This window comes from Octopus bimaculoides, chromosome 6, assembly GCF_001194135.2.
Source record: "Octopus bimaculoides isolate UCB-OBI-ISO-001 chromosome 6, ASM119413v2, whole genome shotgun sequence".
NCBI lineage: Eukaryota > Metazoa > Mollusca > Cephalopoda > Octopoda > Octopodidae > Octopus > Octopus bimaculoides.
The window spans coordinates 53,393,054-53,412,637 of NC_068986.1; the positions used below are offsets into that span (position 1 = coordinate 53,393,054).

The 19,584-nt window shown below is 35.0% G+C and overlaps 1 protein-coding gene across 2 annotated transcripts in view; it reads right to left on the reverse strand.

Moving 5' to 3' along the window:
- Nucleotides 1-3,301: 3,301 nt before the first annotated feature.
- Nucleotides 3,302-19,584, reverse strand: part of LOC106873754 (uncharacterized) — a 23,094-nt gene continuing 6,811 nt past the window's right edge. The window contains exons 2-6 of one of the 2 annotated variants that reach the window (XM_014921252.2): nucleotides 18,993-19,048; nucleotides 16,240-17,349; nucleotides 11,881-13,141; nucleotides 9,751-9,818; nucleotides 3,302-8,408 (exon numbers count right to left, since the gene is read on the reverse strand). In XM_014921252.2, coding sequence (XP_014776738.1) covers nucleotides 8,325-8,408; nucleotides 9,751-9,818; nucleotides 11,881-13,141; nucleotides 16,240-17,319 — 2,493 coding nt within the window. In that variant the 5' untranslated portion in view covers nucleotides 17,320-17,349; nucleotides 18,993-19,048 and the 3' untranslated portion in view covers nucleotides 3,302-8,324. The remainder of the gene's footprint in view (nucleotides 8,409-9,750; nucleotides 9,819-11,880; nucleotides 13,142-16,239; nucleotides 17,350-18,992; nucleotides 19,049-19,584) is intronic. The other variant, XM_014921254.2, reaches the window with a different exon arrangement.

A 19,584-nucleotide genomic window follows, 5' to 3' on the forward strand; every position in this document is an offset into this window, starting at 1 on the left:
TCAATACACCGATAACACAGCCCCAGCTTCAACTGCAGAGGACCTCCAAACCTCAACAAACAACTTCAGCAGAGCTTATCAAACCTTCGGCCTGAAAGTGAACATTGCCAAAACCAAAGTGCTCGCTCAACCAGCTCCTCGTACCAACCTTGACAGCCCCAACATCACCATCAACAACCAATCAATTGAGGTCGTTGGGGATTTCTGCTATCTTGGAAGTTTTCTGTCATCCACTGCAGGATGTGGTAAGGATATCGAACATCGCATCCAATCAGGTCATGACTCTTTTGGTCGTCTCAAAGCCAGGGTCTTTTGCAACAAGGATCTGACATTCAAAACGAAGCTCATGATCTATCGGGCTGTTGTCGTATCAACTCTGCTGTACGGATGCGAATAGTTATAGTAAAGCAACAAGAAACTACTGACCTTATGAATGATAAAGAAAATCAGATTCCAACACCACCTGTCGTCCCGTTTAACAAAGCTATCAATATGGCTTGTGACTTTTCATGACGTGGTATGAAACACAAAGTCAATGCTGTTAAGTTGAAGAAGCTTCATCACATGTTATTGCTGACATAAATGAACCAACACAAGCACCTCAAGCAATAGCGTCTGGATATGCTTTTCACAAAATAATGATTATGCACCGACCCAATGGACCTTATTTAAATATACTCAGCATATTCCTACAAACTCCTTGTGCACCTACTTAAATTATTTTTTCTGAAATTACACAATGCTTCCTTGAATTTTCAGCTCCATATCGTTATTTAAAGAACTCCTGACTTAATTAGTATCATATGAAATTTCTAACAATATCCAGTGTTTGTATATATTTAATGTTGATTGAATGAAATAAAAAAAAAAAATTAATACACATAAACATGTTTCCTGTCAGTAATTGATTTATTTTCAGATCAATTATCTGAACAAAATATTCCTTGCTTGTCTGGTTTGGATAACTAAATTTTTACTGTATCTTCTAAGGTGATTAAACTTTCAGAGCATGCTTCTGAAAGTTTGGTACCAAAATAAAGATCATGGACACTATGATTCCATTTCTCCTATTTTCTATGGATGCAGTGCATAACAATATGAATTACATAGGCAGACGTTTTTGTTCTGGAAAAATTTTTTTTTTTTTTAATGTAAATGATACACTGATGCAATATAGACAGCTATTTAATAGCATAAATTATTTTATTTTTAGCAGATGCTCTTCCAGGATGTCATCAAATCATTTTATTTAATCCACGATGCAGTAAATTATGCAGAAGAAAGTTACTCACCTAACAATGAAAATTACATTGATATGGTTGAAATCCCTCCACCAATATGTGAACTTTAGATGATGAGAATAGAGGTCTGAACATCATGTTGTATCATGAACTGTTGAACATCAGTATAACAATGAAGAACTAAGTCAAGCAAAAAGCTTTCCTCCAATTTGTCTTGGTAATTTCTCAAAATTAGCAACGTGGAAGATGAATGAAATCACTAAAATTTGAATTGTTTAATAAAAGCACTTTTCTTTAATGATATAAATGAAATTAACAGAATATTTGTTACTTATTCTATACAAAAAAAATGTTACATAGTTTTAGTCTATCAAAACAATCTAAAAACTTCTTGGGAATCTTAATTGTCTTTTGGGGTTTTTTTAGGGTACCATACACTACCAAAGTAAACAGTACTGTTGTAGTGTAGATTAAGACCTTGAAAGTGTAGCAAGACCTAGAATCAAAACTTTAGTTTCAGTTACTAGTATAAGACCACACTCAGGTCAGGTGATGTGTCCTGGTCATTAACCAAATGGCCAGCAGAAATATCATGCCATATAGTAGGACATTCTACAAGGTTTTAAACGTTCCTGTGCTTTTGTAGTTATAAAAGCAACAACCCACCAGGATCAATTGGAAAGCAGCCCTTCAAAGCAAAAGCATCTAACCTTTACAATGTCAAACTTTCTTTTGCTTAAATTCAGCCTGGTCAACATCAGTAATGCATAAAGGCTGTTTATTTTCCAAATTCACACTATCAAAACAAATTTTTTTCAGCGCTTTCTGGGCATGGTTGCAGTAACAATTGGTATTTAACTTTTGTGTGTGGAAGTAAAAATTATTTTTGCTACAAGATGCTGACACCACCTGCTTTAGCTCTGTCCACAAGGGATAATGGAAGCCCATATATGGCAGGCTGCATTGTCCTATTCCATACCTTTCTGGACCAGAGATGCATTGGTGTGGTTCACCCAGTTGGCAGCCTATCTCAGAGTGAAGTTGATCCTGAACTCCAAGCTCGCTATAACAGCCAGTATTGTATCTTTTCATTTTCATGATTTCAACTAATTTCTGTTTCATTGGCAACTTCATCTGTCCCATTTGTCTCTTCTGAAAATACCAATAGTTTAACCATTCAAGCTGCCTTGTCTGTCATTTCACCTTCATATATTCGAGATACTTCAATTTAGTTTTCTCAGCTCAAAGCAAATTTCATAGGATATAAAACTTTTTCAGATAATGCTAATTTCACCTTTAAGTCAGTATGAAGTCAAAGATTTGATTACTAGCCATTTCAAATTCACATCTTATCAAAGTATGAAAGCAGAAATTTCGTGACAAACTTACATCCAAACAGAAGCACAGAAGCAGTTTCACCAACTCCTTCCCAACTGTTTAGGAGAGAATTAATGGAGGAAAACTCAGTTGAAGAGAATGTCATGACAACTCTTTCTCACACCTCCCTTCAAATGTGCAAGCCATTTTAATGCCTATAAGAGAACATTGTTCAACTACCCAATTGGTCAACTTGGCAGATAATATTATGCATATTTCCTCTCCAGAACTTTATTCTCCCATTGTCATTTCTTCTTTTTCCTCTGAGTTGGCATTATTTCATGAAACAACTGAAGATACAATTCAGGCTTTAACAGATAAGCTCAAACAGATGCAATTCTCCAGATATTCTACACGCTTGAATTCTCATGACCAAAGCATTCCTAGAAAGCATTCTTTCAGCCCTCATATAAGGCCTACACTGTCTTGTTAGTATTATAATCATTTTGGTATAAATATACACAAGTGTACTCAATTGTGTTGTTTTAAGTCGTCTACTCAATCACAGGAAAATAGTGTTGCCAGGGATTAAGTGCGACTACATCTCTGGGCAGTCTTTTGATACATTGCGAAGACCCAAATTTAATAAATGCAGACATTGACAGCATGATGTTCTTGAATTCAAAGTAAATAAAATATGGAAAGCAGTACTACAATCAACAAAGAAGGATGCAAGAATCAAAGAACTTTTACCTTTAATTTTTATTGCCAGACATGATTGCGTTGGCCAATTACAACAAATGATGATAATATATTTGCTGACTGGGAGGAGAGAAAGCCATATTGTGTCCAGAGAAAGCTACCTATGAGACATCATGTATGAGTGGTCAAAACTGATCCGACTTCCCAAAGTTGTCTGTGCAAATGTCCAAGGCCATTTGGTAAGTTAGGCATCAAACAGCTTTTATAGGGTGCAAAGGGAGTAAAATTTTATAACATCTGAGAAGTCATATCATGCAACAGCTTCACACTGATTGGTCAATTTATAGACCAATCACATGGAACTGCAGTAGCTTGCAGTTGGGGTTTGGATCTTTATAATGAGTTAAATATAACAGGAAATGCAAGTAATGGTTCCTATAATAATAGTTGTATAGCAAATAACTCACAGATTCTATCTTCAAGAGGGCATGTTCCTGATTGAGATATTATTAATTACTCACTTATAAGGAATAGCAACCTGCTGGTATAGAGGATAATTACTCATTGAGTGGAAAGCTAACAAAACAGAATAGCATTAACCAAATAACTCTGGAGGTAATCTGTCACATAATGGTAAAACATGTGATGTACCTGAAGCCAAAAGGAATAAATATAAACTGATAGTATACATACAGGTAGACGTGTTAAAAATAGTAAAATTAACACAAGGGCTACAAGTAAGATAATGCTGAATAAACACATGCTTAATGAAAACATGTTGATGTGGACTCTTGTAAGACATTGTAACCTTGAAAATACAAATGGCTCTAATCTGTTTTGACACTGTACAAAAAGATATAACAGAAAGAGAAATATTACTTAGTATAATCCACTTTTATATATGAAATGAAAACACTAAATACCAAATATTTTCTTAGAGATACTTGAATGGAATTTTCTTCTACAATGTACATAGCATCAGATATTTAACAAGTACATGGTAAAACTATCATGCTCAATCACCAGTCTAGCAGCTTCAAATAGAGAAAGTAATGGCATACAATCTAGCATTAAATTAGGAATTAGCAAAACAAATAATACAGCAATAACAAAGGATTTGTACACAACCAAAACATCTAACAGATTTTACCTACTCTAGTCGATAAACATCAACATTTGTGGATATATAGTTAAACAGCCCTGATGCTTTGAATTTCAGCAAGGCTGTTTTTAATACCAGCCTTAAGGAACTAGGTAATTCAGGTAAAAGAAAAATCTGAAAGGACGAAGACCAGATATCGACCTGTGTTGGAAATCAGATGCCTGAATCATCTTGTTTGAGTTAACAGTCCTTTATGAAAGTTGACTAGAGGAACAACACTAATTCAAGATGAGAAAGTACAAATGACCTGAGGAAAGAACTAACAAAAGAGGAGTACTGCTGCACAGTAAAGGCAGTGGGAGTTGGTGCACAGGTGTTTGTTGTAGCATTCATGTGCTAATAATTAGGTTAGCTCAGAACCAAAGGTTGCAAAAGAATAGGGACATGGAAATGCCTATCACAGATAGCTGAGAAGAGCTCAATGTGGTTTGGGGCAAAAAGTAATGGCAGATGGAATTAGAAAAAATCCAGCCACTAAACATAGGAAGAAGGAAACGCAGTCTGAAACGGTCCATGTTCAAGCAATAGTCTGTGTGGCCAAGCAGTAAGCTCATGCAAAGGTTGAGTTCAATCTCACAATGAAGGTTGCATTTAAATAACAGCAAGAGGACACCTAAGAATCACTACCAAGGTGGGCCTGGTTGCCTTAGAGTGCTAAGAATTAATATGCTGAGACATTTGTTTCACAGGGGTTCTTCCTCTGAAGATTTCTCCTGCTATTTGCTTGCACTGTAGTGAGTTTCCACTCACAATTGTAAGTAGTCAGTTGTTTGTATACATATATCCTCTGGTTTATCTATATGTATGGTGTGTGTATAAGTGTGAACATGTATGTGTATAAACTTAAGTCGCAATAAACATATTCAATTAATCCGGTAGTATTCATAAGGAAAGCCCCTTAATGTTTCATGAAGTTATGTCGAGGGATTATTGTTTAACATGGATTTCTTCTAACCAGATGAGCTAGCTTAAAATCTGTATTAAAGATTGTTTATATTAATGCAGACATACAAGTAATTTACTTATAAAATATAAAATAAATTATCTATGCATGTTTTAAGTTCTCGTTTATAACTTCATTATTATATATATATATATATATATATATATATATCATCATCATCTTCGCTGTTTAACGTCCGCTTTCCATGCTAGCATGGGTTGGACGATTTGACTGACTGGTGGACCAGGAGGTGACACCAGGCTCCAATCTGATTTGGCAGAGTTTCTACAGCTGGATGCCCTTCCTAACGCCAACCATATATATATATATATATATATATATACACATACACACACACTTATATTTTATGCATGTTATTCATCATTATCATCATCCTTTCACATCTATTTTCCATGCTGGCATGGATTGGACAGTTTGACTGGAGTTGGTAAGCAGGAGAGCTGCATCAGGCTCCAGTCTGATTTGATTTAGTTTCTATGGCTGGTAGCCTTTCCTAATGCAACCACTTTATAGTGTGTGCTGGGTGCTTTTAATGTGCCACCAGCACAAGCATGTTATCATTGGTAAGAATTTATCATATACTTGTCTGTTTGAGGCCACTGCATCCTTGAAAATAACTCCTCACATGGTGGTGGTGCCTTACAGTCTAACTACCTCAATTCAGTTACGACTCAAATAATCTTGAACTTCTTTCATGCTTTCTGTATTTGCAATTTGATATCTCTAAAGTGAATGTATTTTGCCATTATCAACCTGGCCTATTTATTTAGACCTAAACTTGGATATTATTGCTCTTATTAGTCTTATTTATTAAATTTTGATAATTCTGTCTGAGATGATTTTATGAACATAAGCAAACGTAACGAAAGGTTCAAAATATCAAGTTTTGCTTTTTCCCATTATCTTTTGTTTCACTCATTAGATTATGGCAATGCTGGGGCACCACCTTGAAGAATTTTTAGCCGAATGAATTGACTCCAGTACTCAGGACTTTTTTTTTAAAGCCTGGTATTTTATTGTATCAGTCTCTTTTGCTGAACCACTATGTTACAGGGACGTAAACACACCAACACCGGTTGTCAAGCGTCACTGGGGGAAAACACAAAGGCACACACATGTTTATGTATGTATACGGCAAGCTTCTTTCAGTTTCCATCTACCAAATTCACTCACAAGGCTTTGGTCAGCCCGAGACTATAGTAGAAGATATTGGCCCAAGGTGTTAGTAGTAGTACTGAATCTAAAACCATGTGGCAGGGAAGGAAGCTTCTTCTCACACACCCATGCCTGTGCCACACAGTCACCAATTGTTTTATGAGGTTCTTGACCAACAAGACACACAACCATTATAAGAATACAGGAGTTTAACATGGCATAAATATGGAGCTTTAATATTTATGCTAACGTGTATCTAAAGCACATCATAAATTGGGGGGGGGGGTAATTTGTTTAGCTCTGTAAGTAGATAGGGTAATTGCATATTTGCATCTTTATACACTAGTTTTGAATTCACAATAAAAAAAATATATATACCCAGATACTCAAATCCCTTTAACAGACTACAAAATGAATAAAAATATTATTTCAGGTGAAGAAATATATATGCAGTTATTTTTTTTTTTATGGGAGCACAGATTTTTATCTATTATCACCACCATCACTGTCCACTTTTCTATGTCTGCATGGATCAGACAGTATTCCTTAAGGCAGATTATCTATGGTCAGATGCCCTTCCTGTCACCAAATAAGGTAATATATCAGTTGGCGTTAGGAAGGGCATCCAGCTGTAGAAACCATGCCAAATCAGACTGCAGTTTGCTACAGCCTTCCAGCTTGCTAACCCTGGTCAAACTGTCTAACCCATGCCAGCAAAGACAACAGACATTAAATGATGATGGTTCAAACTGGTTAATAAATATTTTGGTTATGAGAATTTGATGGAAATGAAAAGGTCTTTTGCACAAACATGAAGCCATGTATTTTTATGGGAGATAATGGTGAAATATAATTAATCACACTATTTGAATGAAAACTATCAACTTTTGATATAATGAAACATCAGTCAATCTTGGCAAGATTTAAATTCAGAATGTAAAATGAATACACTAAATATTGCCATACATTTTCTCTGATACCCTACCAATTCAATTGAAGATTATAATAAGAATATAAATTTCAGATTATAATAAGAATATAAATAATCTATACATAAAAATCTTTAAATGTGAGTTATGATTGGTGGAGATACAAGGAAAATATTTGTTAAGGTATATACAATGACTAACAAAACATCAAACAAATGATAAAATACATCCCACTTTAGAAAGAATATTTTCCTCAGAGAAAATCTATTTTCTATCATATTTATATATATATGTGTGTGTGTGTTATATTTATATTTCAGTAATTATATACATATATGCGTGTGTGTGTGTGTGTGTAAATACACATACCTATATTTTATGTATGTATGAATGTATGTATATACACATATATACACACAAAAATACAAATGCTTTATGTTCAGGTATGAATGAGATGTTCTTCGTGCTCAATTATTAATTACCACGCAGTTACTATTACACCTAACTGCCTATCTTTTATAGTTCCTTGTTTTTATTACGTGTGTGTGTGTGTGTACTTTTCTGCTGTTTTGATTCAAAGCAAAAGAAAGTTCTGAAAAGTAATTTGGAGGGTACAGGAAAAAAAAAAATTGTAATTTTGTCCACCAAAACTTTATACAAGATTTTTTCAGAAATCAACAATAAATTAAAAAAAAAAAAAACATACATAACCAACTTAGTGAACACTTTCATAACAGCGAAATGGAACAGAATTTTCTGTTTGCCTTATATATACATATGTATGAATGTACGTTTGTATAAGCATGTATATGTATAAACTAAAAATCCAGTTACAATACTATATAAGGCTTTGCTTATTCCTCAATACTTAGCTCAAAGTTCTCAATTTCATCAAATTCATCACTCATGCGTTCAGCCCACTTTTCCATTTCTCCATTCTGGAATAAATAAATAAAAAAAGGTTATAAATATCTATATTTTACCTACTTAGAATTATTTCCTTTTATTCAAGAAAAAAACTATTAATTCAAAGTTGCTCCCCAGTTACCTCCCTTACGAATATTGGCTATTCATTTTTTTTAAACATTGTTTATAAATGTTGATTCATAGGTGCCAATGAAGGAGCCTGTCCTTCAAAAAACAGCAACAACATTTCCCTCAAATAACACAATAAGTCTGACTATAGTCCTAGATAAACTTTTGTCTAGTTTAAAGACCCAATGTCTGTCTTTGCTTTAATTTTTTTTCTAGTCTTTAAATTACTTATCTGGAGAACAGGTTGTGCTTTTGACTTTTGCAGATTCAGAGACTGCTAAAAATAAAGAGAGGAGTGGAACTATCAACTGGAAACCACCAAGTTATCTGCAACCTGACACTTTCTACAAGAGAGAGAACTCACAAAACTGGTTAAGTCCAGCACAATTTACAGGATAAAGATGAATGAAGGGATCAGAAACTAATAAGTAGATACTATTGCATTTAAATTCAGAGACCTTCCTAAATAAACTGACAATGCTGAAATGGAGGAGGTTGTTTTGTTCAGCAGTTTCCTCTTCAGCTGTAAAATACTGAGGACAAGAGTTACTCAGAGTGGAATCAGGTAGTAAAAGAACTACCAGAAAGTTTAAAAGGAGTATATGTTTTAAATACATCATAACTAACTTTTCACTCAGCAGGGAAGACAGTTATGAATTATAGTATCCTATCATTAATTCCTTTCTACAATAGTAAATAAGAGCTATCTTATTTTGTATTGAGTATGAAAATGCGGCATATTGTCGAATGACGTTGATTGATGGGTACTGTCTTTACCTAATATAAAACAACGCGTCTTAATCGTTGAACAGCCTTGATTAACGGATTAGACAGCGAACAGAATAAAGTTTGAATAAAAGCCTTCTTTGAACTGGTTGATGACAGACACCTTATTAGATTTATTTCTAGAACGTAACAGATCAGTTTAACCCTTTAGCATTCAAACTAAACATATCCAGCCCAAATATTGTCTTATATTTAAAACAGTCACCCTACAATGTCATTCTAACAATATACAATCACATCATCAAAATTTTGAAGCTATCAGATGATGCATGATTAATTCAAGCAAGGTGACATAGAAATTTGAATGTTAATGGGTTATTCAGTGCTGACCAGGGATATGGAAACAACACAAAGTTTACAATTCTTCTACCAGGCTTAAACTCAAACCTATTAACATGTCAAACTAAAGCACATTTTTCGTACAACATACTGTCAGTAAATCTCTACACAAACGCATACCTTTTGGACAGGTTCTTTATTCTTTACTTTTGACTTGCAATTTTTCTTTTCTTGCAATACACTATTCCCTGTGAAGAAAATAAATACAGAATGAATACATCACTACCATAGTTGTAAACAATTTTAAAAACATAATTTCATGTTAAGATTAACTCTTTGACATTTAAGCCAGCTATATCCAACCAAAATATTTTATCTGTTTTATGATCAAACTGGCAAGATCTGGCCTCTCACGCCAACCCTACAATATCATTTAAAACATTAATAGTTACCTCTTTAAAATCTCAAGGCTACAACATAATGCATGATTAATACATCCTTTACATGTTGCTGGCATGGGTGGCTATTAGGTCACCAGCACTGGCCAAGTGAAATCAGTCATGGTTAATGCCAATGACCTGTAAAAGGCACCCAATACACTATGGAGTGGTTGGCATTAGGAAGCATATCCAATCATAGAAAACAAGCCAAAACAAACTAGAGACTGGAGCAGCTCTCTGCTTACCAGACCCATTCAAACTATCTAACCCATGCCAGCATGGAAAACAGACTCTAAACAATGATGATGATGAATGAGAATAAATAATAATTACTTGACAGAATAATGTGAAAGCTAAAGGGTTAATATTTAGAAACTATTACTCTTATCACTGGAACATTTGCATCAACATGAAGTTGCAACTGGTTCACTTTCTGATCCTATTCAGGTTGTTTTATTCCTGAATATGTGTACTGCACTTACACACACACACAAATAAATTTGCTCTAAAAAGTTCTATGACTCGTGTAAACATGGAAAACTGCATGTTAAATGATGAAGGTATTGGTATATGAGGTAGGGTCTGAAAATCAAACAATGCAGTTACAGCTGTGATTTTTTTCGGAGGGGGTGTGTGCTATAAGGACATAGTATATCAGATGGCATATTAATGGTGAAGTATTGGATAGAGTGCTTTTGTGGGGTTTTGTTCCAGGTGTCTGTACTCTGAATTCAAATGCTGCTTATGAAGCATTTGGCTTTTATCCTTTCAGGTTGATAAAGTTCCAATCCAGTGTGGTAGACTGAGAGCAACGGACAAGATACATTCTGGTATCTGTTCCTTCTGTTTGAGTTTAAATTCCACCTCCTATCACTGGTATCCTTGACAGAAAATGGCTCCTTCAGGGACCTGTTAACAGCAATAGGCCTACCATGCCTGATAAAAGCAACATCTCAATCACTCAAAACAAGCAGACCCTACATATAAGCAGAGTAAACACGAGGAGGGAAAAAAAAAATCCAGTCCAGTATGTCCTTTTTTTGTTAAAACTGTAGGGTATAATTCAAGACTTACAATTGACAGGTTGATTAACTACAAAGAGGTCTCTACATTTGCTTGTTTAACAGCTATAAAATGAAGGAGAGAAGTGTTAGATCATCATGCTTTTTACAGAGTGACCTATCTTCCTTCTAGCTAATTGAAAGAACTATTGCACAAGATGATTATGGTCATTTTACTGCTTGCTTTTGTCTTAATGTCATAAAAGACATTAAAATGTCTTGAAATTTTAAGGGATTTTAAAAGATTTGCTTACAACTATGTCAAGCAGAACTCTTTCTGATCAAACAGACCAGCAGGTTGACTTAAATCTAAGCAACAAAACTTGTTAGATTAAGAATTTTCTTAGAGAAAGTCTATTGTATTAAACACTCAGTTGAATCTATCTCAATAACACTAGTTTTATTGCACTTGTTCTCCACCCATCAATATTTAAATACCTCAGATAAAAATCATCAGGTAATGATAATGTTTTACAAGACAATTTTCAACAAAAATTCAGTAACTACTATTCACTGTAAAATATTTATTTTGTAGGAATGTTGAACTCTAAGTGAAATTAATTGTTCCAATTTTGACATATCAACAGTACTTATATTGATGAAATCCAAAATCCAATAACAATATGACCTCAGTAGTGTAAGGAAAAAAAAGTAAATCATTTAACATCACTCTACAACTTTGATTTAATCCAAAATATTTACTTAAAATGCGCATTCATATAAATATACACAAGTAACACACACTTGTATACATATTACAAGAAAATTTCAGAAATATTTGCAAATCTGAAGAGAAAAACTGTCCTTACCATCAATACAATGATCTCCATTAATGCGTGATGTGAAGAGAGATTGTAAACTACTGCGACGTGAGACATGAGCATATGTGCGCATCGATGCAGGTGACTGAAATTCTTTAACAGGTGAAATACAAAAAGTGTCTGCTCCAAAATCCTTTGCAGCAGGTACATTGTCAGTAACCAAAGATGTATTTGGTGTTGAGGTGTCTGTAGTGAGAAATTTTGGCAACATGACCGCTGCAGGAGATGTCTCCGGCTTTTCAGGAACTGGTTGCTTCAAAGGTTTCAAGTAACGTTTCACACTGCCAGCATACAAGAAGTCCATGAAACCTTTCGAAGGAGTTCCCTTGTTCTCTTTTAACTTTCCACTTTGATCAGTCTTTACTTTTCTCTTTTTAGTGATAGGTACAGGATAGGTGAAAAGATCAATGTGGTTGTTAGTGTCTCCAATAGGTGGAGGATTGTTTAAAATCAATCCAGGATTATCACACTCAACAATCTGCTTTTTACTGGAACCTGATGCAGGGAATTGGGGTTTCTTAGCACCAATTTTCTTATCAGAAGCAGTGTTTTTTAAAATGGGAGGTAGACATTTTGGCAACACTGTTTGCTGCACCTTTCGAATGTCAGGAGCAGGTGGTCCCTCCATTGGTGACCGTTTCAACTGCGTATACTTTGTTGGTACAGCCACATTTAAACCAGGCCAAATAGAACCGGATTCAGCAGTAACAGTCATAGCACCCTGCCGATTTGTACTGGGGTTAATTTTTGATACAATTTTATTTTCTATGTGTTTCTTTGCCTTTACTTTCTCTATTTCCCTAAAACTGACAACCCCATTAAGTAACTGGTCTGCAGGTGTGACAGACATTTTATCAACAACAGGAACTTTGCATTCCTCAGTTTGATCCCAGTTTCCATTTACTGGAACAGCTTTATTCACAGCAATATGCTTACCAAGGTTATTTTTGCTTGGTTGTACTTTCTTAGTAGTTTTATTCACTTTTGCCTTCTTTGAGCCTGTGGGAATTTTTTTCTTTTTGTCATTGAAAACAGCTTTTATTGCTGCCATTTTCTTCACAGATAATTTTTTGTCCATTGAACTTTGGAGTCCACTGTTAGTATTTTGTCGGGAAGTAGATTTTCTACCTGAACCTTGGGATGATCCCACTTGAAATTCTTCAAAGTCATACACATTTTTACTGGAGTCCAATTCATCAGTTACAAGTAGAAGAGATTTGTCCCATTCACTTTCAGCTGAACCAGATGCCTTGAAAATAAAAGACAGACAGTTTTTGAGATACAATCTAATTCTTACAAGTTTCTTAAATCCTTTACACACGCATACAAATATGGTGCAGATGGAGAAATGATATTATCAAAGAAAAAATGGGTTTTTGTTTCAAGATTCAATACACTTAAGGAAACTTATGCAACTGCAAGTATATATTGTTCAGTTGCAGGAAAACTCTTTCAGATGTGTATGTATTGTTTTATACGGAGGAAAGGCAATGCCCATGACCCTTAGGCCTGGTCTAAATGCTTGCAACAGAGTTGACTCGGGCACCCAAGGATTGAATGGTTAAATCAAGCAATATATTAACATATTTGATGGCATAAAAGACACATGGGCATACTAAGACACACCCCACTTCGGGGTCAATAAAATAACTACCAGTTGAGCACTGGGGTCAATGTAATCGACTTACCCTCTCCCCAGAATTGCTTGCCTTCTACCAAAATTTGAAAATAATATCAACAAAAGGACTCAGAGAGCACAAACCTCCACCAATGTCTTCTCAACAATTAACCGGAGAAGACTTTTAAAATGAGAATATCTAAAATAAACTCAACTGCTCTCACAAACGAGAATACTAAAAATGAACCTGATTGCTCTCAAAAATAAGTAAAAAAAAAAAAAAAAAACAGAAAAATAATCCAAAATCCTTGTTTGGTACCTGATCGATCCCAATGGTAGTCATGGAATGTGAAGGTGGGTGTGCGGGCTGTTTGTAATGCTGTGTGTGTGTCGTCTGCAGTGAGAACAGGGACAGTTTTCTCTATGAAGGCCTTTTTTAGTCTATCCATTGACATAGTGTCTTTACAACCATTAAGGTCTATAGTAAAAAATTTAGATGTGCTTGTAAAGAAAACGGAAAGGACCTGCACACAGTGCTGCTAACAGAGGTTTAACAACATTATTGCACAAAAGAATGCGAGTCCAAGAAATAAAGCTTCTTTCAAGACAGAGCTAGAAAAGCAATTGTCAAGTAGGTAAGAGGTTTTAAACAGGAGAGATATATTCAAAATTGGTAAAACAAAAAATTGTCAAGGATAAATTAAATTTATTATTGTTACTAAATATGTTAGTGTTATTTAATTTCTGAACGGTTTTGCTGTAGTTTGATTACTTTATCCATCAGTTTCTACTAAGAGACGCAAGTAAAATTAATAATAGAGAAACGAAAATAAAACTTAACGCCGCCATAACTTACATGGAAACTATGAGCATGCTTTCAAGGGAGATTAATCAGAGAAAGACTTGAAAGTCAATGTAAGATCGTAATACTTCATGTAAAGTAAATATAACAAATAATCCAGAATCCTTGTCTGGATCAATCTCAAAATCTAATCAGTTTGTGCCAGTCACAAGGCCAAACATCCTAAAAGTTTCATCTGAATCCATCCAGCAGTTCTTGAGATATCTTGTCCAAGGACAAACAAACACAACTGAAAACAATACCTCCGCCTTCACTAAGGCAGAGGTAATAATTTTATAGCAAAATACTTTTGCATTGTTTCTTTATGAAAAGAAACAGAATTGGCTCTACTACTTTATGCTTCTATAACTTAATTACCCACAAACAGATTGCTCACAACTATTAGTTCTTAAATGAGTTTCATTTGGGTTGACAACACTTCATAGCAACTTACAGGTTATACACATTCTTCCTAATACATCATTTAGCATCCACTTTTCCATGCTTACATGGGTCAGATGGAATTTGTTGAGGCAGATTTTCTATGACCAAATACTTTTCCTGTCTCCAGCCTTCATCTATTTTCAAACAAAGTAATATTTTCCCATAACTAGAAGTTTTCCACGGATGACTAGAAACGAACAACCTCACTCACATCATGATGCTCATTTATAACCATCTAGATAAGGATATACACAAACACACATATACACAACAGGCTTCCTTCATTTTGCATTTGCCATATCCACTCACAAAGTTTTGGTCAGCACAGGGCTATAGAAGATACGTTCCCATGACATCGAGGAGTGAGACTGAACCTAAAACCTCATGGCTGGGAAGCAAGCTTCTTAGCCATGCCTGCACCTATTCTTCCTACTATAGTTACAATTAAAAAATACTTTCGCCATCATCTATAAAGTGTATTTTAAATACAAGATACAATGAACTTATATATAGTTATTAATTCAGATGATGTCTTCTTTGTTGCAGTCACTGGAGTGGGGCCTTATTGGGACACTGCATTGAACAGTTCAAACAAATCTACCCTAGTATTTATTTATAAGTCTAGTACTTTTCCTATTGGTCTCATTTTGCCAAACTGCTGAGTTATGGGGATGTAAACCAACTAATACCTGTTGTCCATTGGTGAATGACAAACACATAATACACACACAAAAAACTTCCACAGTTCCTGCCTAGCAAATTTACTCACAAGTATCTTCTATGATCTGGGGCTGCAGTAAAAGACACTTGTCCAAGGTGCCACACAGTGAGAATGAACTCAAAACTAGCTGATTGTGAAATGAACTTCTTAACCACATAACCAAACGTAGAAAGAAATATAGCATCTATAAAAACATTCCATTATCTATTTAATGTATTAAATACATTATTTGGGAGATTTTCAAAGTTCACTATTTAATGTATTGCATATATAAAAGCTTATTAAAATAAGCTTTTTGATAATGTCAATAATATATTCAAAACATACATCCCCAAATGACAATGCCCAAAAGAGATAGTTTAATACATCAACAAAAGGAGTGGGGGAAAGACCCCTTTCGGTCATGAATGACCATGGAATTGCTCCTCACCAAGGTACAAGTCCGGGTAAGGCTGTTTATGCAGTCACCCATGCATACCAGCCTCCCCTCTCTCCACGCCACCAACATTATCCAAGGGAAAGGTAAAGGCTGATACAGTTTAGCACCAATAATGTCGCAACATATTTCTACAGTTGAGTGAACTGGAGCAAAGTGAGACACACAGCCCAGCCTGGGAATTAAACTCACAACCTCATGATTGTGAGCCCGACACTAACCCCTGAGCTATGTGCCTTCACACTAAGACACATGGCAACATCAAGTACACTTCATAGAATACTTACTTTTTTCGACAAGGATTTCTTTGGGGTTTTCCTTTTTGTATTCTTTGAAGTACAGTTCCCAGCAGAAGCAGTGTTCAGAGAACCACCTAGATTTGGTTTCCCTTCTTCCGCAGCATCACTGCTCTTGACTGATGAAGTAGAAGAATCAGTCTTTATGTTAGAACTGGATGATTTTAATCCACTGGCCCCTTCAGTAGACACCTCAGCAACAATTTCAGCAATTGTTAAACCAGAATTTTTTCTTTTCGATACTGTGGCTTTAGAGCTGGTTTGTATTGGAGTATTTGTTGAAATTCTGAGAGACCTTTTTTTAACAGTCATTTCAGGGGCTTTTTTTGTTGATGCAATGCCATCAGGGACTTTAGAACTGTTATTCTTTATTCTGCTAACTCTAGTTTGTTTTGAAGCCACACTTTTGCTGATAGCACAATCATCATTCACAACCGATTCTAAAACTTCAGCAACAGGAAACAATTTTTTATCTTTGGAATTGTTGCTAAGTTCATTAGGAATTTGTTCTGCTACCAGTTCACCAAATTGCTGTTTGGTACTTGAACGCCTTGAGCCAATGGGTTTTTCTGTTTGCTTCAGTTTCTTACTAAGATCCTTAGGCACAGGCTGTACTTGTGAGCGCTTCCTAGATCTGCTATAGAATGACTTGGGAGAAATTCCAGCCACAGCATCATCAGTTTCCTTCAAATCTTCATCATTTTCATTCAAAGGAATTGTCTTCTTAGCCTGAGTTACACGGCTTGGAATATTAGATGTGCTGTCACCCTTACCAACAGATTTAACAGATCTACTTGACCGTCTCTTACTGTAAAACATTTTGGGGGATAATTCAGAAGTAACTTCCTTGGGCATGTCTGTATTTAAAATGGCCATTGTAGAACTTGCTTTGGTTGTTTTGTTTTGAGTTATCTCAGAAAAATTTGACTGAATTTTGCGAACCCTACTACTACTGCGCTTTACAACTTGAGGTTTTTCTGTTTTGGGACTATCTGCATCCAGAACAATGTCAGGTGATCCCTTCAGAGTTTTCAACTTTTGTGTGACCGGTGTTTCTTTCTTCCGACCCATATCTTAAAATGATTCAGCAATAAAAGAATTCTAAAATGGAGAAGAAGAAAGATAAAATGAGAACGATATAGCAGACAGAAAATTAAAGTACATAAAAAAATTAAAAAATACATAAAAGGAAAAATTTCAACTACACCCATCAAAAATGAGAGTAGAAAAAGCCATGTGGTTGCTTGACCCACTAGAAATAGTAGCAAAATCTATTTTACAAAAAAATAAAAGATGGCTGGAATGCTTTTGATCACAAGTAATCAATCAGGGTTGACCTGGAGTTAAACAACAGCTAGAATACTTACAACAAAGTTTAAACAAGTCAAAATTTTATACTGAAATGAGAAATGACATTTACTAGTGCTATAATAAAAGGACTTGGTACATTCTATAAAGTGGTTGGTATATGGAAGAACATGTAGTCACAGAAGCACTACAGAAATTTGGTCATCAGACCTATTAAAATGTCCAACCTATGCCAGCATGGAAAGCTAATGTAACAACGATGACTACAAAAACAATGAAGGCTTTCAGAATAAAAACCAGCAGCACAAAGCACAATATAATAAACACACGTATACCACTGCCAATCTCAGTGACAGAAACATCAGGTTACACACCTCTATTGCAACACTATCATAAATGTTGTTATTGGGAGAACTCTTCAATGTACTCGACACCTGGTTTGCAAATAGTACATATTAACAAAAAACTATATCACAGATAAACTCCTTTAACATCCAACCCAACACAAGTCGCTAAGCCAACTGAAATCACATTGTTCCCCCAATTTCCCTCAGACCGCCTACCAATTTACAATACACACACATCAATGAAGAAAAAAAAAAGCCGACATTTTCAAGCTTCAAGAACAAAATCTAATGGAACAAAGTCCAAGAAACAAACTCAGGCTTTTCTGAATTTAGCAGTACCATAATCAGTAACATAAACGTTGTACTACAAAAATTACAGACCCATCTAAAATATACTGCACAAGGCAACATGAAAAAAAAAAAAAAACAATTCCAAATGGTGTGGCTTTGTGGCTGGTCTTGGGTTTAGTCTTATTGTGTTATACTCTGGGCAAGAGTCTTCTTCAAAGCCTTGTGTGTGGATTCGGTAAGAGTTTGTCATATATATGTGTTTGTGTGTGCATATGTTTTATTCCCCACCTATTGTATTGTGAGAATTGTGTTTTCAACTTTTACTTTGCAAAGGGTTTTTAAACCCAATATTTACATGCTATTATGTATCTACTTCAAGATTCACCATTCCCAAAAAGAATTAGGTTTTCTAAGTTACTAAATTCTTATGGAGTCAACTATTATATATATATATATATATATATATATTTAAAAAAATCATCATTAGCAACACTTTCCATGCTGGCATGGGTTGGACAGTTTGACAGGGGCTGGCTAGGCAGAAGACTGCACCAGGCTTCCCTGTCTGTTTTTGCATACATACACGTATATGCATGTATGTATGGGTGCCACTTTAGCATGCAGTCTAACCTGGTTATTTACAACTCACCATCCAGTCTAACCCTAACCAAGACCAAGTCATTTCACAACATAAACTATGGATACTGTGGTAGGCTACATGCTAAAATAATAACTAAATATGCAATACAGAACCACACCAATGATTAGGAAAAATTAAGAGGACTGTTGTATTCATACCTAACTGCCTTAGGCCCATGCAAAGTACTGCAATGTCAACTGGATTCTTCAATGACCTGCAATCAAAAATAAACCAGCTGCTGTGAAAAGATCTTCTACACGATCAAAGGAAACTTCAATGCTAAATGAAATGATAGGGACAAAACATGGAATCAGTGCAGCAGTCCAAATTAAGAGATCCTGGAATAAATTTGATTCCTAACAACATTAAAGAAATTTAAATATATGTTGTGATTGCATTATTTGATATTACCCATCCACACCAAATTAATGGCAGGGAATTTTACCATCTTGTTGATTGCACCATGGCTCACCAAAAGTTACAAACAACAAGACCCCAAAACCATCAGTTACCAGGCTCACCTTAAGTAACCTAGATTTTGAGTTGGTGATAATAGCACTGACTGCTGCTAATCTAGATCTATCAATAATTATTCAATACAACAGTAATTATAAAAGCATATCAGATATACACAAGTTAAAATTGCCTACATCCCATTAATATAGATTTATGAAAAATCCTTTTTAATTAATTTTGAAATTTAAAAAGTAAATTTAGAATATAAACACTTTTAACCAATGCCCTTTCTGG